Below are 24,198 nucleotides of genomic sequence, written 5' to 3'. Positions count from 1 at the left end.
GGTTATTACATATAAAACATCTTTCAGATGAGACTTAAAACTGAAAACTAATCACTTGTGGTCCTTAAAATCCTTTAACACTTTTTGTAAGAAGATAAGTTTCAGGTCCAATCTCCTGGCCAATTCCAATATATTCTGTCTCCCTAAGCTTCCTGCAGCTTCAGATCAATATGGTAACACAAAGAACAGGGCCCAGGATTTGACCCAATGTGTGTGTTTGGTGTGTGCACAAAGTAAAATATATGATGTCCTTAACTATTAATTTCCTTGTTAAACACATGGGTTTAAATGATGTGGCAGTTAAGTACATTGTTATATCTTAGCAGCTTTAGCTGTTTGTTTAAAAACAGGTTTTTGATCTTGGAATAAAGGTAAATGTGTATTATAGTATTTTGAACCATGTTCCTCTGAACAGCTCAGCAGCTCCAGCGTTACCATACTTTGCATCAGTGTGTCACTTTAGGCTCCTTAGCATCAGAGCAGAGTGGCACCTTGCATAGTGGATGATGCCGCTAGTGAACCATTTCTTTGTTCAGAATCTGAGAGCAGCCCAGCAAGTTCACCAGTATGACCACGATGTGGATGAGCTAAAGGGTTGGATGCAGGAGAAAGAGGCAGTGGTGGACATAGATGATTATGGATATGACCTGCCGGGTGTGCAGACCCTCCTCAGCCAGCATGAAGGAGTGGAGGTAAGTCGGACAGCCTTGAAACACAGGTTGAAAAACATAAATGAATAAAACCAAAAGACCCGCATCTGACTCAGTGGCATCTCAGGCTGCTCTGTTTACAGAGCTATGGAAAACGTGTCTGATCCATCACTGCAGTGTCTATGGTGCCTCATGCAAGAGGCCTTTCATCCTGCTTTTAACATCACGAAACAATATTAGTAAGAACATAAGAACGGCCAGACTGGGTCAGACCAAAGGTCCATCTGGCCCAGTAACCTGTCTTCCAACAGTGGCTAATGCCTTGTTCTGCAAAATCTGAAGTGTGGGGGGAGAGGGATAAAACATACAATCAAATAAACAGTATTAACGAGCATTATCAGCTGGAATATTTGTGAAGGCAACCTAGTAGAAATGGGTCTTGAGGAGGGATTTGCAGGAGGAGAGCATAGTAGCCTTGCAAATTAGTTCAGGGAAGGTGTCCCATGCATAAGGCGCCGCATGGAGGAAAGCACACAGTCTGTTGTAGGAAAAGTGAACAATTGATCGGGTGTTGCAACCTATTTTTGCTACTTCAGTGAAGCCAATAAAAGGTTAGGTCCAAGAGCCCGTCTTTAGAACAGAGGCAGGAGGAGAGGTCATCTACATGTGCAGGAATGATATAAGAACATAAGAACAGCCCTACTGGGTCAGACCAAAGGTCCATCTAGCCCAGTATCCTGTCTACTGACAGTGGCCAATGCCATGCCCCAGAGAGAATGAACAGAACAGGTCATCATCAAGTGATCCCTCCCCTGTTGCCCATTCCCAGCTTCTGGTAAACAGAGGCTAGGAACACCATCCCTGCCCATCCTGGCTAACAGCCATTGATGGACCTATCCTCTATGACAGTGGTTCCCAAACTTGTTCCGCCGCTTGTGCAGGGAAAGGTCCTGGCAGGCTGGGCAGGTTTGTTTACCCGCCACGTCCGCAGGTTCAGCCGATCGCGGCTCCCAGGAGCTGCAGTTCGCTGCTCCAGGCCAATGGGAGCTGCTGGAAGTGGCGCGGGCCGAGGGACATACTGGCTGCCGATTCCAGCAGCTCCCATTGGCCTGGAGCAGCGAACCGCGGCCACTGGGAGCCGCGATCGGCCGAACCTGCGGACGTGGCAGGTAAACAAACCAGCCCGGCCCGCCAGGGGCTTTCCCTGCACAAGCGGCGGAACAAGTTTGGGAACCACTGCTCTATGAACTTATGTAGTTCTTTTTTGATCCCTGTTATAGCCTTGACCTTCACAACATCCTCTGGCAAGGAGTTCCACAGTACTACTTACTGTATTTTTCACTTCACTTAATAGGCTTTGAAACTAAATTCCAACCCAAGCTCAAATAAGTTCAAAGCCTTAGTTTGAAGTGGATGTGGAGTCTCTAGCACTGCAATACCAGTGGCTCCTGGGACTGCCAGCCCATTGCTAGAAAAGAGGCCATCGGAGCCTGATATTTTGCCGCCATTCAAAAGGCCCATGTTGAATTCTGGGATGTGACTTCTTGCTCCTTAGGCCAGCAGGAATTGCTAGTCCTGTGGAAGTAATACTTAGCCTCACGGAGCATGGCGAGCCTAGATTTTGCTGTACCTAAATTCCTTATTTTTCAACTTAAATGGTGTGTCAGGCTCTGGATTGGGAGCAGGCAATCCCTGTGGGCTGGCAGTAGGTGTTTATGATGTTTAGGCCAGATGAGGGAGAGGTGAAAAAGGAGTTAGAGAGCAGGAGAATTGAGATGATCTCTAAGACTCCAGCTGGGGTGCTGCAGAGGCGGGGAAGGAATATTGGGTGTGTTCTGAACATGCCAGACTTCCTCTAGGTACTTTCTCAAAACAAAAATAAAAGATTAAATTTTGGAAAGCAGATGTTCTGCTGGGAATTGCTGCACCCTTACTTTCCTGTCTTTTTCTCTCTCCTAATCCTCACCCGATTCCTTCCCACTTCCTTCAAAGCCAGCCCCAGTGTCACTGGTCTGCATTACAGGGTAGTACCTCCTCCCCCAGTTGATGCAGCTGACTCCTCCCTGACCTCCCCCCAAATACATCATTTATATTAGAAACACAGTTTTTGCTGGCCCAGGGAGTGAGACTCCCAAGGTATCTTCTACCTTACTGCAGTGTCCTTCATGACAGCTCTGAACAAGCTTGTTCAATGGTGAATGTAGATGAATCCCAGAAGGTAACTGGCAGCAGGCAAAGTAATGAGGTAATTTCTCACTCTGTGGGATCAACTGGGTGGAAGGAGCCTAAAGGTCAAGAACAGTCTGAGATCTGCTTTCAGGATTATTTCCCTGCAGTGTCAATGCTGAAGCAGAACCTAATGCTCTCAATTTCATCTTGTGATCAATCGCTTCTGTGTTCCAGAGAGACCTTGCACCCATCGCGAAAGAGCTGGAGCGGATCCAAGGGGAGGCTCGGCGTCTCAGCCGGCTCTACCCACAGGCCAGGGAGAACATAATGGAGAGACTCACAGAGGTGGATGAATGCTGGGAGAAATTGAACAGGAAGTCTGTGGAGAGGAAGGAGTGGCTGAGCCAGGCAGAACAGGTCCAGGTCTACTTCAACGACTGCAGGGAGCTGATGTATGTGTTGGGCCCTTTGGCAATGGGGTCTTATTTTTGTTTTCCCCAATGCAGTCTTCTAAATTAGACACTTGGCATAGGCCATCCCTGCCCCCATCTCTCTGCAGCTTGCTTACAGCTCCCTTTAAATGATAACGCAAAGCATCTTCTCAGCTGCAGTGGCCAGAGTTGACCCCACTGTAGAGAAGAACAGATACTTTGGTTCAAACTAATAGGGTTGTTTCTGGAGCCTGTCAGATACTGGATGTGTCTAGCACATGGGACCATACCACTCTATTTCAGCACACTGTTACAGACCCGCCAAATTTTGGACAACTTAGATAATACCTCTAGTGTCTTGGAAAATCAAGCACTTTGGGTAGTTCAGTACTTTGGGGGTTGGTTTCCAAACATTGCTGATTCTACATGAGGGCATAGTCCTTTCCTCACATCTGAATACTCCAATCCCTGTGCAGCTGTACAGACACCATTGCTCCCATGTGTAAGCAGGGCCGGCTCTAGCGTTTTTGCTGCCCCAAGCAGCAAAAAAAAAAAAAAAAAAGCCGCGGTCGCAAGCGGTGGCAGCTCTACTGCTGCTTCATTCTACGGCAGGTCCTTCGCTCCGAGACGGAGTGACGACCCTGCCACCGACCAGCCGGACGTGCCGCCACCCTCTTCATTGGCCTGCTTGCTACGCTGGTGCCTGGAGCTGGCCCTGTGTGTAAGAGTCAGCACAACCATTTCACAGGCAAGCCTAGCACAGCTATTTCAGGCATGTACAAAAGTTGAAGTATTTTGTGTGGGAGCAGGGAGAGATATAATATTGCTTGCATGTGCCTGTTGTTGTTTCCCTTCTGCATAAATAAAAGATCTGTGTGGGCACCAGAATTTCTATTTTGCAGGAAATTCCATTATTTTGAAACTGGGTTTTGTTCCTAATCTGAACAAAACATTGAATTTTGAAATTTCCCATGAACTGACAACAATTCTGTTTTGGGTCAATGGCAACATTTCTTTCAGATTAAATCAAAACATTCCATTTTAATTTCAACTGTTTTTAATTTTTTATATCATAAAATAAATTTCAAAATCAAAACACTCCATAGTGATTTTTTTTTTCAACATCTACATGTTATAAATATATGGAGATATACCTATCTCATAGAACTGGAAGGGACCCTGAAAGGTCATCAAGTCCAGCCTCCTGCCTTCACTAGCAGGACCAAGTACTGATTTTGCTCCAGATCCCTAAATGGCCCCTTCAAGGATTGAACTCACAACCCTGGGTTTAGCAGGCTAATGCTCAAACCACTGAGCTATGCCTCCCTATGCCTGTAGAATGTTTCTATTTCAGTGAAACGGCATTTTCCATGAAAAATGTTTCATCAGAAAATGACCAATTCTATTAAGTATTATGAGCATTTTCCCAGGAATACAAATGTGTTCTTGGTTTAGGAATATTGTCTGTAAGAGTGTGTAGGTGGGGATATCCTACTGTGGGGTAGCTCCTCAGCTGCTGTAAATCAGCTCCCTTGGAGTCAATGGAGCTACCTTGTTTTATACCAGTTGAGGCTGTGGCCTTGTAGGTACATGCTTTTGCCTAACTTTGTGAGTGAATATGATTTCATGTATGTGTGCCCTGTATGTGTGTTAAGTATTCTTGTGCATGACAGAATGTGAAACTTTAAGTATGCATATAAATACCCACTGTGAATATATACAGGAGATATTCTTCAGTGCATGTAGTTTCATGATTCCCTTCTCTATCTGAATGTGTATCATGTTTGTCCCATAAGTATAATATAATTATTGATGGGGCAAGGGTATGTCTGAGTGTATGTTTATGCACTGGAATGTGTCCCTTGAATGTGTAAATGTGCATATGGATGTGGATATCTACCAGAGTGTGTGCGTGTGTGTGTCCCTTGTATGTAAATAAGGGCTTGTAAATCTGTGGATGTATAAGCTTGTGGGCATGTCTGAGTGTTTGTGAGTCATTCAATTTTCATCTTCAGCAGCTTTCAGTGTTGACTGACGCCTTTTGATTCCTTTCCGTAGGGTTTGGGCCAATGAGATGCACGCACTGGTGATATCTGAGGAACTAGCAAGCGATGTTCTTGGTGCTGAGCTGCTAATCAAGCACCATGAAGAGTATAAGCGTGAAACAGAGAAGCAGTGGCTAAAATATGAAGATATGCAGCGGGCAGGGAACAACCTAGTGACAAATGGACACTTCATGTCCATGGAGGTATGCTGATGGCGGGTTAAACATTTTAAAAAATCAGAGTTAGGTAAGGAAACAAACTTAGTGGGCAAACACCTTAATTACAATATTATAAAAGTCTAAGTGAAGCATCGCTGCCAGAAATACTACCACCTATAAAGAACGTTCCGTAAGTGTTCAGGAGGGAACTAGACTTCAGCGCCCCCAGAGAGTTCATGCCTCTCAGGGGTTTTCACATAAATCTGTCCTTCAAAACAGAGACGCTAGATAGGAAAACCAGGTTCTGTAATATTAAATATGAAGACAAATTTTGCATAGAGACCTGAATAAGTGGAACGCCATTTAGAGTTGTTCCTATCTCCTTCAAAATTGACTCTGAAACTAACCTGTAAAATTACAGCAATACCTAGATTGAAATATTGCTGGTGGTTGTTTATGCTGTGCTGTAGGCCTACGTCACACTATACAGTGGGGAATATGTGCCACAGAAATACCACCCTTAAATCTTATTGTCTAAATGCACAAGAAATAGGATAAATAGAATGCAATACAATATAGAACAAATACAGAGTGGGATAATGTCTTTGCACACTTCAGAAAACGTGTGATTCTTCAGAAGTTTTACAAAGGAGAAAAGGGCGAGAAGTAACTTTGAAAAACTCTAAGATCCTGTTATCTAAGTAACTTCAGAATTTGACCATTACAATGACCCCAGGCTTGGCTTGAGATTGTAATTGGATCTGGAGATCATGAAGTTAAGAGTCTTTGGAATTTGTGAAAGATCCCATTTCTGTTGCAAACTTTGCTGCAGAGAAGACTAGACAGTTTTCCATTGGTATTAAAAAATAAATCAGTGTTGTCATGCCATGGCCAGATGAATTTGTCTTGTTGTGTGGGTACCGATTAGTTCAGTATTATAAGTTACAAACTGCAACATCTGAGTTAAGTGTGGCCCTGGAAGAACATATAGCAAAGTACTGGTCCTGCCTACACGGAATACGCATACAGATATAGAATATAGTACGAGGCTAAATTAATTCAGGCAGGCAAAAGGCAGACTCAAACTTCCTTTCTAAGTTAGGTTGGGATCACAAAGTTCTCTGGAGGTCATGTACGGGTCACATGATCAAATTACAGGGCAGATGGCTGTCAAATGAAAGTCTAAGTGGATCTTTTATCTCCCTATATTGTAAATGTTGTTTTCCTAGATTGAGGAAAAACTGTCAGAGCTGTCAGAACTGATGAAGAAGGTGAAGGAGAGCTGGGATTTGAGGAAGGAGCTGTATGAGGAAAACTGGGAGATCCAATTACTACGGCGAGAGCTGGATCAAGCAGAGGCATGGCTGGCTGCCAAGGAGGGCTTTCTCTCAGATCCTAGCTATGGGGTGAGTAAGGACAGTATAACACTATTAAAATGCACCATCTCAAGTAACCCCACCCCTGAGAGATTCTGTTTTACATTAATCACAGTCAAAACATTGATGGCTGAGTAATGCAGCTTTGGGATTCTCAAAAGGTAGGTACTATGTCCTTTTAAAGGGTTTAGCCTGGGGCAGGAAAAGTAACTAATGGGGTAGTGACCTGTTGTGGCAAAAGATTGGGGAGAATTTCTACCCATTCCTTAGCCTAGTCAGGGATCTGGAAGAAGGTTCTTACCCCTTCATATGAGGGAGAGAGCCTGATTTGAAGAGAAGGGGTGATTTTTCCTCTCTTGGGGGGGTGGGGAGATTTGTGTACATGGCTTTTCCAGCTTGCCCTAGAAATCCTTGTTCTTGCACCAACTTCAACAGCTTTTTTCTGTTTGATGACCATATTATGGTGGCTGAGCGGGTGGCCACACACTTGGCTATAGAGGCCCAATGCAGGGGCAACAGAGGATCAGTTGTGAGATCCCTGCAGTGATCATTGGCAGGGGGCAAGACAGGAGTAAACCACATGTCTGGCATAAACTTGAATCCAGGCATTTAACCTGGGTGCCATTGGTTATACTGTAGCAGCCAGGATACCACATGGAAATCACGATACCTTATGCAAGCCATGCTGGTGGTGATATTGCAGGGCCTTTATTCCACAGCAGAGAGGAGAAGGAGGGAGAGAAATTTCACATGAATCGCAACATTTTTAAATAATTAGTGACTCTTATAGAGGATCATCTCACTGTGAAAGATACTGCATTCCCGTAATGGCTGTACTGGTGGGTTCCAGTAAGGGTGCTGGTGGCTGACAAAGCCAGCAGCTGGGGAGAAAGAAGTCTTGTCAACTGAGCCTTTATTTTCATGTGCCACATTCAGCCCATGGACCACTTGTTTTAGAAGTGTAGGCTGAGATTTTGAAAGCCAGCTAGGGGATTTAGACGCAAACTCCCATTAATTTTAAAAGGAGTTATGTGGCTAAATGTACTCATTTTGTTTTGAAAATCTCAGTCGTAGTCTTTTCAGGAACAGTTATTTTTGTCTCACTGGATTCCTGTATCTATTGTTGATTTTTTTCCACTCAGGATTCAGTGTCTGATGTAGAGGAACTACTGAAGAAACACCGGGACTTTGAGACGATGCTTGCAGCCCAAGAGGAGAAGTTTGTACAGCTGAACAGGAAAACAAAGGTGAGGGGGAAGAAGACTGATGGATTAGTACATGAGACAGGGGTTTGTCATGGGGTGAGATGGCCTTTTTAGGAGGTTGGGGCTCTGCTGCTCCTGTGCTAAACTCAGCTCGCCTCCCGACGTGGAGATTAGTGGTAAAGGATCAGGTGACTAAGAGGAGACCTGCTGGGAAAATAAGAGCAGACTGTAATTCAGAGACGACTAGGTTGACTGAGGAAGACTCCAGGGAGAGCAGACCTGGGAGCTGGTGCTCTGCCGAGAGCAGGAGGGCAACAAGGAAGGCTGTGAGCATAGGAAGAGTCCTTGGGAACAAGACGACAATACAGTTTGGACTACAGATGCCCAAGCTGTTTAGAGTTCCCAGGGCTGGGAATCCATAGTAGAAGGTTGGGCCCTGTGCTGTCAGATACATTTTTATAAAGGCCAATACCATTTTTATAAAGGCCAATAGAAAATGCTTCTGAAGGTAATCCTAACTTCAGTTTACATGTGCACTCATAGGCCAGGTCTACACTACCGCGGTAGTTCGACAGCTGGCAATCGAAGTTCTGGGTTCGATTTATCGCGTCTGGTCTGGACGCGATAAATCGATCCTGGAAGCGCTCGCCGTCGACTGCGGTACTCCAGCTCGGCGAGAGGAGTACCGCGGAGTCGACGGGGAGCCTGCCTGCCGCGTGTGGACCGCGTCTGAACCGCGGTAAGTTCGAACTAAGGTATGTCGACTTCAGCTACGTTATTCACGTAGCTGAAGTTGCGTACCTTAGTTCGAATTTGGGGGTTAGTGTAGACCAGGCCATAGATTATGTCATACATGTAACCTTTGTGTCTTGCAGAGGGAAATGAAGATACTGAAGCAGATTTATGCTGAGGAAAATGGGCAAAAGGAGAGAGGGAAAATCATTAGGGTCCCATCTCTGAGAAGGAAGCCCTCAGACAGAAGGATGCCATCCTCAAGACTGATAGAGATAAAGAGAACCAGACCATTGCCATCTCTATCCTCCTCACCCAGCCTCGCCTTGAGGGGTCCCCTTGAAACTATTGTCTCTCCAGTCCAAAAGTCCACAGAGGCATTCCAGCAATTTGGATCTGGGGAAAATCCAGAGATGTTGCCCAGCACCAATGGAGAAACGAAAGCTGTGAGGAGGCTCAGTGAGATTAACACTCAACCTACGCCAAAACTGATGGGCCTGCAAGTCACGTCCTTGGGAAGCCACATCTCTCCTCCCAGTCCAGTAAACAGACAAAGTGACACCAGTTTGTTAGAACCATATTCCAAGGACCTCTTATCACCCCGTGAGAAAAACCTTAGCAGTTGCCCCGTCTCTAACCTGGAAATAAAAGTTGTGAAGACTTCTCCTAGGTCTAGCCAAAGTTCATTAGATGTTTCTCCACATTCACCACAGTCCAGTTCCTCTCTTGAGAGGTCAGAAAATGACCTTTTGGTAAGTTCATCTACATTCACAGAACCTCTACAGCCACCCCATTGAAGCAATACCCAGATCTATATCTTACTAGCCAACATAAGGAGTGTGAGAAAACTACAAAGATTGACCATATACACATATATCCCTAGTGGACCCAAACAGCAAGAAACACTTAATGTGCCTTTGCTATATACTTTCTAAATTATCCAGAAAGATAGTGATATGAAGCAGTTGTATGCCTGCAGTCTAGGGAACCTTTTTAAATGCCTCACTTCTATAGACATTACTGCTACCTAATATGGCAATGAGTGCTATTCTCTCTCTTTCACTACGGGGAGTATGTTGCTCACAAAAACGTCTTTCCCCTGAAGCCAAGAAGCATCTATTCTGACTGATATTTTCTTTATGCATTCTTGGCATGCTAGCTAATCCCCATGATGTGACTGTTAGGTTAAATCTTGTCCAGCAATATTTTAATTGAATTTATGTCCCAGAAAATATATCTTTTCATATATCACTCTTCACTTTAATGAATAACAAATAGCATTCAGAATAGACCAACTTAATTGAAAAATGCAAATATTAATGAATAGGACCAGATTTTTGGCTGTTGAAAACACGTTTGCGCAGTTGCATCCACTAAACCTCTCATTTGCTTGTGCAAATAGTGAGTGCCAAACTAGATAATCTTATGCCTTCAGTAATTTATATTTTACATGTAGCTACCTGATTTGACTGCACACAGGTGGGTTTTTTGTGTAAGATTGAAGGAGACTGATACACAAAAAGACTATTGATTTAATTATGCAGTCAGCTAGAACAAGTTTGAACAGTAAAGGTGTTATGTCCTATAGGGTGATCAGACAGCAAGTATGAAAAATCGGGACGGGGGTGGGGGGCAAGGGCGCCTATATAAGACACAGCCCCAAATATCAGGACTGTTCCTATAAAATCAGGACATCTGGTCACCCTAATGTCCTAATACATTAAAAAATACATTAAAGAACTTTACTAAGGTCTCAAACTAAGCATCCAGACGTTAATAAATGCTAGAATTAGAGCTGACTGGAAAATAGAATTTCCTTCCTTTGAGAAATTCTGAGATTTCTCAATCTCATTTCATCCCAAAATGATAAAGTTGAAATGAATCATTTCAATAACTTTCCATAGAAATTTTTGACAAAATCAATGGACTCCTGCAATGTTTCAATTTTGTCTAATCAGCATTTTCCAGGGGAAACCTGATTCATTGGAAAATTTTCAATTAGTTCTAGATTGGATAACGGTTGTCTGTGCAACCTTAATCTGGCTTCTTTGTGCATATGCATTATTATTAGGCTTTGCAGAATCTGAGGGTTTTTAAATAATTTAGATGGATAATATTGATGCTTATTTTTAAGCATTTGTTTTAGATTTTTATTCATATAAATTTTCAGTGGGAAGAAATTATGGGGGGGGTTAGACAATGGGGGGTGAGACAATAATTGTTTAATGACAGTAGACATTGAGATTCAAAAAGTTAAAGCTTTATAGCCATTAAAATACAAATTGTCCACATCATATGTCAAAACATACAAAGTAAATATCCTTAAAACGAACTCTAGTAAGTTCTTAAGCATCATTTTTCTTACTTTGCCTATCTGTAATCCAAAAGCTTCAGCCTCAGGCAGCCACCCAGAATCAAAAATTTCAGCCTGAATGATTAAAGTTTGGCAAAGTTATGAGCACATTAAAGCAGGTTAATATTATGAAAAATGTTGGGGAACCTAAACTGTAGGTGTTGCTACCTGTACCACCTATAATATACTGGTTGTTTTTTTCTCTATTATCAATCTCTGTGCAATTCAGCACCTTTTTCTGAATGCTAAATGGTGATGTTATAACACAAATTGCCATATAACAATCAAACAAAGGATTATTTTTTGCAACAGCAGTAAAGAAAGCTAATAGAATATTGGCTTGATTTGTTTTAAGAGAGTTATAGCATGTAAATCAGTAAGCAGCAGCATAATAGTCATGGAAACACTGAGATTACATTTGGAATACAGTATCCTGGTTTTGTTACCTCATTGGAATGCAGAAATGTAACAATAGAAGGCAGAGAGTACAAAATAAGGCAGCAGGGATGATAAATAGAATGGAGGGACTCATGTATGAGAGGATATATTGACAAAACAGATTATTTAGAGAAGTACGTTAACTAGTTAAAGTTTATTATACAATTACACTGATGATCTACAATAACTGGTCAGACCAGTACTAGCGGATATAGGTATACATTAAGAGGGACCATATGAGGATTTTTAAGGATCTCTTAATGGTATTTTATTGGTGAATAAGCGGAATGGTAGTGTTAATGACATTGATCCCCAGACATGCCAGAACAGCATAATAAATTGTTATAGAAATATATTAAAATATTGCATATGTATTATAAAATACTATGGTTGTTTAATTTTTAAATAATAATTTTTAATTATAGTAGTGCAAATTAGCATCCAAAACCATAAAACAGTTATTTTTCTCCAGCAGTCTCTTCTACCACACAGTGCCAGAGTCAGATCCCTGGGCAGACCTTCGGGCAGGATCTAGATGACAGCAACCAAAGTAAAATATTTTGTGAAGGATCAGATTCACTTCTAATCATTGCATAAAAACATACCTGCTAAGATATTTTCATATAGTCACATTATATTACACCACAAAATGCAGTATCAATCCAAGTAAGCTGACCTTTGGTACACTGTGGTGAAACTAATCATATGAGTAGATTGTCCAGTGTAGGTCTGAAACATCTTCATTCAGGCACTAAATTAGATTTCTGTATGTGATCTACAGAGGGCTTCCAGGAGCATAGAAAAGGCAAAGGCTAAAGGGAAAACAATGGCCTGTTTGGGATATATCTCACAGTTGCTTCTGAAGTTTTGAAAAGACTTCTTCGAAGTGAAACTGTAATGTCCTTGTGTGTTTCAGGTTTCTGTAAATCACCAGAACATGGAGGGGTTACTAGAAAAAAGGGACCAGCTTCTTCCAGGACGGAAGCAGGTAGAATCAAATGCACTCACTTCATGTTCAGCCACCATTCCTTACATTATGACCAAATAGCTACAGAACCTGACTGGGGGGTGGGGGAGGGGCGGTGAACCTTCACTGGGAAGGCTCTCAGAACCGAGGTCTTGATACAGTTCCCACAGAAGCCAGTGAAAGGACTCCCTTGACTTCAGTGGGTGTTAGATGAGGCCTGGAATGAATAAGATGTCTGAATTCACTTATCTGAGGGATCTTCCAGCTCAGGCTTAGTTCCCATTGATGGGGCACTTACTGGAACCTGGGACTAAATGAACATGTAGACTAAAATCCCCTTCAAAAAGAATGAAGCCCTGATGGCAGAGAGAGCCTCTAATTTAATTAGCTTGGATATTAATTTCTGCTCATATTAGAAGAGGTGTTTCTTCCAGTTTATGGTTGGGTAGTAAATTGGTGAGATAGTTTCAGCATGTCCAAGGCTGAATGAAATTAAAGCTTGAATTCCCCTCTTACCCTAAAATATAAGTCCATTTCCAGGGCAGGGCTTGCATCAGTGAAGTAGTGGTGGTATATTTACCACAGCTGGGAAATTTCTGTGCAGGTTTTCTCAGTCACTATCTACCAGTGCATAGATTTTTGTTAACAGAGTCTGTGTGGGCCTTGGACATAGACAGGACTCTTAGACTGTTTGTTCCCTGGGAATAATTCTTTATCTGAAACTTTTAACCTGACCTAAGCAAATCCACACTGGTCTTTATTTCCTATGCAAAATAGAATCTACTGTCACCCTGTTAAGGATACACAAGTGAAACCCCAAGTTACATTAACTATGTTAGTGAATTCTCATCTTACCCACCCACCCACAAAAAAAGAAATAGAATAAATTCATAACATAAATTCTCCTCACATCTTCCTTAACAATTCCCCCTTCCTCTCTCATTCACCAGACAACTCTTGGCACAATAAAATAATATCATCTTACATTTAGACAGCACCTTCCATCCAGAAGGGTCCCATAACACTTCACAAATGTGTCACCTGTTGCTGACATACAACCACCTTCTGGGGTGGAAAGTAGCAGCTGCTTTTAAAACAGTGCCCAGTAAGTGGGGAAGAATTCGATATCCACACTACATTGAAACTTTAGGCAGATTATCATGGCCAAAATTGGAATATGGATAGCGCACTAGAGCCAACTCTCCAATTAGATAAAGTGAAATGGTGTCTTCAACAAGCAGAAATAAAATGCTGGGTTTATATCCTTCCTAAAAGATAGAAGGAACCAACTGTTTAGTGCCTGCTTCCACCAGGCTGTGTCATTAGTTCAGCACTGACTTATGTGGCTCCACTGATGGAATCACTAAAACCAATTCCTACAGTGCATTGGGTTTCCTTAGAAATAGCCTAGGCTGACCATTCTTGGCTCGTGAGAGCTGATGAGGTCCCAGCCCCAAGTTGCATGGCTAGAAACTGCATATAGAAATGGATGTTATTGATGTAACTACAGATACCATTGTGATTACATTTTATTATCCTCTTTATTCATGTAGCCACACTCAAGGTCTTGGAACTCCTATTATGTAAAACTCAGCAAACAAAAACTTGACTTCTACAATGATGAAACGGAAGTGTCCAAGGTAATTTGTTTCTTGAATCTATCAGGTAATCTCCAAAGGTGGTTTAAGATTTGTTCCCTGTTTTTCCATTCTAATCTCCCAATTTCTTTAAAAAGAAAACATAGGATTAGAAGGGGATTAATTTCTTTCATGCATCAGTTGGTCGAAACTTAGTCTGATTGGTGCAGCTTCCAGCCATAAGGTTGAGAAAGGGGCTTTTGAGATTTATTGAACATTCTCTTGTTTGATTAATGCCTTCAAGACACAATGAAGTACCAGTTCTTCAAACTGTATGAAGGATGGATCTTGTATAGTTCTTCCTACCAGGGGACCTAGTGACAGTGTTAGGAATAGTATGAATGATGGTATCAGTGTGTGCTCACAGTGTGTGGATGAGATTGAATCCTAAAAGGAAGGGCAATTAGGACATTCATTGTAATCTCTTCCTCCTTCAGAACGTAACCACAATCCCATCAATCAGTGTTGCTGGTGCCAAGTGTGAGAGGCTGACTGACTATGCCAGGAAAGAGAACACCTTTCATTTACGGTAAATCATACGCATAGACCTGCTAGCAAAACAGGTCTGGCTGCTCTGCAATGTTGCAACTACTCGCAGCCATACTCATCCAAGCCTATCTCAGAAAACGTTGTGGTATGGCAAAGCTGAAGAGTGCTGTCTGTGTAGGAATTTGCAGATACTGCAGTTCCTGCCTTTCTCAATAGGACAATAAGGTAGACATTTAGACTAATTTGAATGCCCTTCTTCCTATCCCTGCTGTTTACAGGTTGAGTGATGGGGCAGAATACTACTTTGCAGCACCTTCTCAGAAGCTGATGGATGAATGGATACAAGCACTTAGGAGTGCTATAGGTAGATCATCATTCATTTTTAAGGGGTAATTGTTTAGTTTAGTGATGATGACAGGAGGGGTGAGGAACTAAAGGATGTTGAAATCACAAGCTGTCCCTTGTGTGGTGCTCTTCCTTTAAATGTGTTTGAGTGTCTCATCTGCGGGGAGCCTAGTTTTCTGTGATTTAAAAAAAAAAGTCTGTGACTTAAAAAAACCCCATAAGAATCCATGTTTTTCCACAATTAAAATGAAACACTGAACTTCCCAAGCCACAATATATATAGGTATCAGTTGAACACAATGTTTTATTGATATATTTCCAATTTTTAAGCAAGTTCAAAGCCTACCAGTGCCAGCAATCATTATTACAAAATAAAATTAACAGAATGATCCAGTCACAGTGCATTGTTTCTTTACTGTTGTCGATGGCCCTGCTGTTTCAGCCTCTTGTTTTCATTTCTTTGCATTCAGTTTAAGTTTAATGCTTTCCATGTATTCTACAATTGTTTGCTTTTGAATGTAATCTACAGCCTTGCTGCATACAGTACAGAACAGCACATTACCATCAACCTGAAATTTGTCCTTGCCAAGTGACACGGTCTTTAGCAGAAATTTTTACAATTTTTGGCATCTTTTCATAACTTTAATTACTCATGTCTGGAGGCTGACATGTAATCTGAGATGCATTCAAACATGAACCCTGCTATGCCGTTGAGTAACTAACCTCTGTATGCCGGAAGCAGTTTATTGGAGTATGTTTAGCTATACAAATTTAAAGTGCATTAAAAAATCAACCACAAGAGTGTGAGGTTGCATGCATTGAATAAGTGACACTGGTACTTTCAGTAAAATATAGTTAATAGTTAATATATGTTTTTATTTTTTCACAAAATATAAAAACTAAAGATTCTCTGTAAAAATGCAAATTCCGTGTTTTTTCGCATTTTTTCCATGGCAAAGATTTCTAGGATCCCTGCTCGTGTGTGTTACCCATAGAGAACAGTACACACCAAGGCACTTGATAGCTGACATGACGGGTACGTCTACACTGCAATAGGACACCCGTGTCTGTCCCGTGCCAGCTGACTTGGGCTCATGGGGCTCGGGCTAAGGGGCTGTTTAATTGTGGTGTAGACATTCTGGCTCAGGCTGCAGCCTGAGCTCTGGGACCCTCCCACCTCTCAGGGTCCAAGGCCCTGGCTGCAGCCTGAGCCTGATCACCTGCATTGCAATTAAATAGCCCCTTAGCCCAAGCCCTGCGAGCCTGAGTCAGCTGGCACGGGCCAGCCATGGGTTTTTAATTGCAATGTAGACATACCCTTGGGCACCTCACAGTATAGTGTCCCCAGAGTGACATTGAAAGCAGCCTCTTGGTTGTAGTGCGGCTTGAGTCAAGATACTGGCTGGGGAGAAATGTGCAATGGCTTCTTACATTTTTTCCAGCCTTCATGTAGACAGGGCCCTTGGCTCTTGGTTGCTCCCTTGTGCATCCAATCCTTATTCTGAAAACCTCAGTAAGCAGTGATGGCTTCTGTGGCATAATGAAAAAGGACAGGAATGCAGTGATACCTGCAGCTCAAAGAAATATGCAGTGGATATAGGAATGACTGACTCTGCCTCTATCTCTGATTCAAACATGTTTCCTGTATTTGCTTTGACCCTGCAGGCCACAGTAACAGTCATGGTTCTAAGCTGATGGCACAACCAGTCGCTCCAAATACAGAGAGTCCTCAGACCAGACCTTGGAACGTCCCAGGTGGAGGGCCCGCTGAAAGACAAACCAGCAGAGGCTTACTACCCAGGTGGGGACTGTATACTGCCGAGCTGGTCTGATTTCATTCTTGCTAGTAGCTAGGCAGTGCTTGAATACAGGATGATGCCAGATAAACAGGCTTGGTATTAAAAAGACCAGCTCAGTTTTCAGTATTTCAGTAGCACACAGCCCCAGGACTATATTATGCAGTAACTTCTCTGATTCAGTCCATTTTAACAGTTACGACATGATAATGCAATTTTCCAACAGGGGTCCTTAACAAGGTCATCCAAATCCTCCCCTTGGGTGATGAACTAAAACTAGGCACACAATGGCCTCTTTACATATTCAAGTGTGAATCTGAGAATCCAAATGTAGCATTTGAACATATTGTTTGTCTCTCTGTGGTAGAAAATCTGTAAATCCATTTCTGCTGCAAATGGAGTGTGCAGAAATCCTACAAGTTATGACGTGAAAACAGCCCCTATTGTCTAGTCTATTGTACTGGGAGGATCCATGCGTCTAAACTTCATGAGCTGTGTGAGCCATAGACCTGTGAAAACCCATAGGCTCCTGGAATGCTATAGCACACACGGTATCATGGAAACCAAAAAGACCAGTTTGATTGTCCCAGCCGACTCCTTGTGTTTTGCAGGAGAACTCACCATCTCATGCCTGTTAATGTGATTAGAACTGCAACGTTATAATTGCTAGGGATTTCACGGAGTTTACCAGAGAATTGCAGAGAGTGTCCTTACCATCACGAGAGTAACTCAACAAATATTTAGGAATTTATTCTTGCAAATCCCCCGTGGGGTAGGGCAGAATTATTCTCCTCATTTTGACTAGTGAGGCATAGAGAGATTTGACTTACCCCAGGTCACACAGGAAGTCTACTGCAGAGCTAGGAAATGAATGCAGGTCTCCTGAATCCCATCCAGTGCCTGAAGCACAAGACCATCCTTCTTCTCTGTATAGATTGTCAATGAGTACCAGCTGTGATTGCTGTACAAACACAGATTTACTCCTGTTGTTCCCACTCAGATAAATGGGAAACTGACTGTTTGACCAAAAGACGTAACACAAACCTAGTGACTAGTATCAGACTTGCAAAATTGTCAAGAATATTTCCAGCCCAGTCACAAAATCTGTTTACCCCCATTATTCCATTGTGATGAACAATGATAAAATAATTACTGATATTTTATTTGTCCTTCAAATAAAGTAATTCACCAGAGGTGAATGGGTAGGTGCATTTTGCAAAGTTACTCCTATTCTGTATTGCAGACTGGCTATATTAATGCACATATGTATATACAACACATCTTTTCTGTCCGGTGGTTATTTTGCTTTTGAAATGGTTGCATGACTGAATTGTTCCCGAATACTTACTTTTACTTACTGATTTAATTCATGTCTGAAATGTCACTGAGTTTCTGTGGTGCTATTTGTTAACAGGAGAACTCCTTCCTTCAAACTCAGGCAAGAGAAAGAATCTGCAAACATTCCCAGAGAATCCGAGGGAGACACACATGGGATTATGACGACACCAAGCTCCACCTCTGTCCAGAACCCTGCAGACATGGGTAATAAGAAACTCTGCCTTGATCTGTGTGAGAAGCACAGTACTGAGATTGAGAAATCATGTTTCAAAATGTAGAAAGAGGAAAATGCTGTATCACCCAATATACGCCACACCCTTCCCTGCTATGTCTTAATCCCTCTGCTTTTTCACTTCCTCTGGAAATTTACTGATACATTTTGACTTAGTGTCTTTCCCCAGGAGCTTATTTTAGTTGATCATTATACTTCACGTGCCGTAGATCTGCCTGTCTTCTGGTTTCACTCCTACAGTAGTTTTCTCTTTATTGGGATTATGAAATACAGGGTGCTTGTTCTCAGGCTCTCTCTCAGTCTCTCATGATATATCTGTATCTATATATAGATTAAACACACACAAATCTATGTCAAAAGAAGGTGAGGCTTTCAGTGTCCAGTACTCAAAAATTAGGAAATGCCAGAATTCAGGTTTCATGTGCAACCTTAATTCAGCTGTCTGGTGCGTATGCGTCATGACAACCTTTAATTACATGATGACATACTATTTTTTCCACAGGACCCCTGCTTCATTCAGTGGACAGTGCTCATGTTTGACCATAGTGCCTCAGTTTCCCATCTGTAAAAACAGGAATGATAATCCCTCACCTCCGAGGGCTGTTGTGAAAATAAATTCATTCATGTTTGTTTCTGGTAATGTTAATGTTTACGAGGCACTCAGATACTGTAGTGGTGAGCCTCACAGAAAAGCCTATGAGAAAAGTGATGGTTCTGTGTCCAGAGCTGGGTTTGAATAGGGTGCAGTATATAAGACCTGAGGGCACACACTGAACAAAGAGGGGAAAACAAAGTATCAAATAGGTGTTCATTATCTGAGCGCGGTCCATCCTGGGCACCAAATGAGGCAGAGTTCCAGTGGGAAAAAAAATAAGTATGTGATTACGTAATTAAATAGTGTATCATAATGCGTACACATCGGGGGTCAAATTGAGGTTGTGTAGCATTACTGTGCATTGTTTTAAAGCAGCTACTATTTTCCACTTCAAAGATAATAGCTGAAATGTTAGTGAAGTGCTGCGGGATCCTTCTGGAGGAAAGGTGTTATCTAAATGTAAGAGATTTTTTTCCTTCAGTCACTATAGATACTCAAAGTGGGAAAAACTACCGTCTTTCTCGTTTTCCAAAGATGGGAGTTTTCTTTTCAGTCTCAAGTTGTCTCTATGTCTTTCCATTCACTTTAATGGGCCTCCGGTGTCCCTTCTGGTGGGCTGGAAAATGGATAGTTACTTGAAGCTGGTTTTGTGTAGACACTTTGGGAGGTGTTCCTACCTTCCTGACTACTCACTGCCCTGCTTTGAAGTGGAGCTGAAGTTGCAGCGTAGTTTTCTATATATACAAATACATACATTCATAATCATAGCCTGCATACATATCTCATAATGATTGAGTTTAGAACATTGCAAGCTTTCATAAAAGGCTGTGCTTGATATATTTTATAATACAACACCATTGCATGCAATCAATTGATTTAACTGTTTATTTTTGGGTTTTAAACCTGTTCTCACACTGGAGTATCTAGACCCTTATTGTTACAGAGGTAACCTAGTTCAAATATGCCCTATAGTCCCTGCAGCTAGTCTCTTGCAACTGTCACTATCAGCAAGAGTTGCAGAGTGTCCCCAATCTTTAATGTTTACAACATATCAAAACTAGCTTTTGGTTTCCTAGCTCCTTACTGTCTCTGACTAAGATTACACAGAAAACTTACATATAGCAAACTTCCCCCTAGATAGTTTGAGACACCACTAAAAAAAAGACTATCATTGTAAACACTGAGAGCAGGAGCTCAAAAAGGAAATCCAGGTGCCTGAAATCTCCCCTGGGAGAGTTTACAAAGCTGGAGTGATTCTACATTCACATCATCCTGGTGAGAACCTAGATTGACTAGGAAACATACTGGGAGTCCTTCAGGGGTGATGAGAGCTGAAAAAGTCAACTCCAATAATAGTGTCTGTACAAAGTCCTTTCATGCTCTCATTGTTTGTTGGTCTTTCTCACAGTTCTTACATTTCTACAGCTGAGAAGTGTGTCAAACATACACAAATTGTTAGCTTTTCTTCCATGTGCTCCACGGTGCACCCAACAAAGCAGCTACATGATACTAAAGCAATACCATAAAAAGCCTGCAACCATATTATGAGGCGCCAGCTCTTTTTACCAGAGGGCACTGCAATGGGAAAGCTTTATCCTTTCCAGGACTGTGAATAAAAGTTAAATATGCTGCTTCTTGGGCTAATGGCACAAGCCATTGTCCAAGGAGGAGTTTTACCTATGGCATCTGGCACTGTGAAGTATCATGAAGAGGATGCTAGACTTTTGGGTAGTGGTATGTGTACCATGCTAGCATCACCTCCCCATCCCAGGGCCCTCTGGAATTCAAAGTTACATCACCGCAGCTTCTACCAATCAATAGCAGAGAAGAAGGAAGATAGCAATTGAGAATTAAGGTGTGGATGCTAATGCTATGAAATGGCTTGGATTAGTCTGTTGTAGGGAGACCTAACGAGAGCCTCCTTGACATGCACATCTGAGGGGGAGCCCATATTTCGGTGTTCCCTATCCCAAGAAAATGAATACATCACTAATTCTTTTTCAGGAGCCAAGGCTGAGGATCAGAGTGTGCAGACCAAGCGCTTAGCAAATCCACTGACCCGGATGAAAGAAGATCTAGCGATTGAGGGCAGGAAGGAGAAACACAAGAAAGATAAGAATGTCTTTCAAAAGTTTTTTTCCAAAAAGTAAGAGCAGCAGCACAAGAGAGCGCGCACTCTTCAGTTTTCTGGATGAGACAGACTCTTCCCCTTCATAGCACCCTATTGCCTTGGAGTCCAGATGGATAGTGAGCAAGTGAAATGTGTATGGGAGAAGGGAATGCTCAAGCATTGGGAAAAGAGACAGCACTTGGAAAAGAATAGAACTGTCACAGTTTTAACAAATTGAACTTGGGTGGATCAATGTACCTGGTTCTACCAGGCCTATAGAAGGCTTTTGTTTAAATTGAATGCTCATGAATGTGAGGAAATAATAGTGCTGGCTAATGTCTGGTATACTCCTTATCCCCACCCGTCATGGCAAATTGTGTGATGATGACTAATGTCTACCAGGGACCAAGATGAGATACAACTGAATTCGTATCTACTTATTGCATAAGCTGCACTTTGATCCCAAATCTCTATAGATGAACCACTAGTGTATTCACCCCGTTCCCCCCGCACAATGTATCCATGCAATGTCTTAAATTAAAATTAAATTAATGGAGATATCCTATCTCCTAGAACTGGAAGGGACCTTGAAAGGTCATTGAGTTCAGCCCCCTGCCTTCACTAGCAAGACCAAGTACTGATTTTGCCCCAGATCCCTAAGTGGTCCCCTCAAGGATTGAACTCACAACCCTGGGTTTAGTAGGCCAATGCTCAAATCACTGAGCTATCCCTCTCCCCCTTAGTTTACCTCTAAGTTCTAAAAGAAAGGTGCTGTTGATTCCATTGTGTACAGTTGTGACAGCTTAAATGCACACAGCTTGCCATTACTGTTGTGAGTGGCACTCTGTATGGAATCATTCCATGAAGTGACAAGAATCGTTTCTGCAATGCTTTCAGCTGTCACTATGGAAAGAGAGAGAGGAATATTTCCTACTCATATTAAACTTTCAGGTGTTGCTAGATTCTTGCAGAGCTCCCCATCAACTGCCAAAAACAATTCAATCAAGAACCTCAAAATGCTGTGGGATTCAATTTAGTGTCTACAGCTCTGTCTATACCCTCAGTTTCAGGATTCTTTATTTATTATGCAAATAATTTTAAACAATAAAAGGGAGGGGGGCACCAGATTTGAATGGAACGTAAGTAACTGTGGAACTAAAATGAATGACCTCCCTAAAAATGATGTATACTTGTGTGTGATGCTAGCCAAATAATCATGTAAAGTTAAAAACTTTGCCATCTAAACACAGCTGCTAATTTCTGAGGCTGTTTGAGGGGAGATGCATTCACCCCTTTGCAACAGGCAAATAATGTATAAAAATGAAGTGCACCTGTCTTAGGTTTTTATATGGCAACTACCACCATGGGATGAAAGCCCAGGAAAGGGAGCATATGGTAGGGAAAATCTGAATGCCATCTGGTAAACCATTACTGCAGCTATATGCTAATATGCTAATACTTCAAATATATCAGCACCCATGCTCAAAGGGTTCTGTGTGCTTTAATAATAAAATACAGATACAAAACTAGGGTCAATCTAGCAAAGGAAATTAATGGAAATTCTGTCTTCCTTTAATTGTTAATAACTGCAAACTGTGTTCTCAGATTTTTTTTAATCGATTCATTTTGAACTTCTTGTTCAGTCGCTCGTAAAAAGTTTAAATCAAAATATTTTTCCTGCTTCTATTTAAATAAAGTCACCCAGTGGTAAAATTATGGCATCTTTCAATTGTCTGAATTCTTAATAGCCTCCTTCAAGAACCTGTTTTGTGCTTTTGACTGTTAGCCCACTGGGAAAGACTGAAGTAAAGGTAGATTTTTCACTTTTCTTCCACTCCAACGCCAATTGAGATATAGAATTTCATTCCTTCCCATTCTTAAAATCAGGTATTGTAACAAATACTTTAGAGAGTGCTCATAGCAAATGTAAGTAGAGCCAATATAAAACACAAAATGCTGTTCAATGTTTGTTTATGCATTAAGTTTTTCACTAGGCCATTGCACTTTATTCAATTCTTTACTTCAAAAGACTCTTACTCAGCAGGTAAAAAGTACTAACATTTTCCCCAAGCAGTGGCTTAAAATAAAAAGTATGGCAAATGGCCGGGGGTGAGGGGCACAGAACCAAAACTCTGTCTATTCCTGGCCTCGCCCTGTCCATCTATGAGGGGAGGAGGAATAGGAGGAGCTCTAAGTGGGTGTGCAGTATCCTTTACCTCTGAGGACCTGGATCCAAATTAGGCAGCCTGCACTGGGCCAGGCAGATGTGCAAACAGATTGTGAGCTGTGTTTATATGGACAACGCGGGCACATAGCTTTGACATGTTGTCCACACTCTCACTTCAAGTGGGGGTGGGGGGTTGGCTAGTGACTTATTTTAGTTCCTATTCTGCTAAGGTTTGAATTATTATTATTATTATTATTATTATTAGTGCTAGTGCACATGGTGATGTAAAGCATCTTAAGTGCACAACTCCATACATCATTGGTTCTCAACCTATTTGTTATCAATATGTTACCTGGGCAGCAGGTTGAGAACCACAGCGTGCCCCCTTCCCCAACCCCCCCCCCCCCGACCCCTATGCCCAGCACCTCACGCCCACAGACCCCTCTATGGAGTGGAGCCCTGGGCGGGGGGCGGCAGGAACCATGGACCCCGCTGGGTGGGGCTTGGTGGCAGGGCAGTTGGGTGGCAGTCCTGTGGGGCTGGGCGGCAGGCCCAGACCAGGCAGGCCCGGCTGGCATCCGAGGACCCCGGATCCCAGGGGGCTGGCCTGCAGCCCCAGACCTTGCGGGGCCCGGTAGCCCCGACCCCTACCCCATGGGTCAGATCCCAGACGCTGCTGGGCCAGCCGAGGGCCCTGGACCAGAACACCAGGTTGAAAAGGGATCGTGGTGGCTCCAGTCAGCACCGCTGACCAGGCCATTGACTGTCCAGTTGGCGGACCACGCAGCGTGGCTGGCATGCTCCCTGCTAGCCCACGCAGCTCCCGGGAAGCAGCTGGCATGTCCTCCCTCCATTGTAGGGGCAGCCAGGGGGCTCCACAAGCTGCCCCCGCAGCTCCCATTGGCTGGGAACCACGGCCAATGGGAGCTGTGGCGGTGGTGCCTGCGGATGTGGCAGTGTGCGGA

General features: G+C 42.6%; 1 protein-coding gene across 1 annotated transcript in view; it reads left to right on the top strand.

Moving 5' to 3' along the window:
• SPTBN5 (spectrin beta, non-erythrocytic 5) overlaps positions 1–21,106 on the top strand; it is a 133,173-nt gene extending 112,067 nt beyond the window's left edge. The window contains exons 52-64 of the mRNA XM_065403795.1: positions 537–692; positions 3,054–3,271; positions 5,309–5,498; positions 6,683–6,859; positions 7,972–8,076; positions 8,910–9,518; positions 12,474–12,545; positions 14,078–14,164; positions 14,599–14,690; positions 14,929–15,014; positions 16,661–16,796; positions 18,206–18,333; positions 20,961–21,106. Of these exons, the coding sequence (XP_065259867.1) occupies positions 537–692; positions 3,054–3,271; positions 5,309–5,498; positions 6,683–6,859; positions 7,972–8,076; positions 8,910–9,518; positions 12,474–12,545; positions 14,078–14,164; positions 14,599–14,690; positions 14,929–15,014; positions 16,661–16,796; positions 18,206–18,333; positions 20,961–21,106 (2,202 nt within the window). The remainder of the gene's footprint in view (positions 1–536; positions 693–3,053; positions 3,272–5,308; positions 5,499–6,682; positions 6,860–7,971; positions 8,077–8,909; positions 9,519–12,473; positions 12,546–14,077; positions 14,165–14,598; positions 14,691–14,928; positions 15,015–16,660; positions 16,797–18,205; positions 18,334–20,960) is intronic.
• The last annotated feature ends 3,092 nt before the right edge of the window (positions 21,107–24,198 follow it).

The sequence above is a fragment of the Emys orbicularis genome, chromosome 4 (genome assembly GCF_028017835.1).
Source record: "Emys orbicularis isolate rEmyOrb1 chromosome 4, rEmyOrb1.hap1, whole genome shotgun sequence".
NCBI classification, from domain to species: Eukaryota; Metazoa; Chordata; order Testudines; family Emydidae; genus Emys; species Emys orbicularis.
The sequence above is the reverse complement of the archived record's forward strand: the minus strand, read 5'-3'. Positions and strand labels throughout refer to the sequence as shown.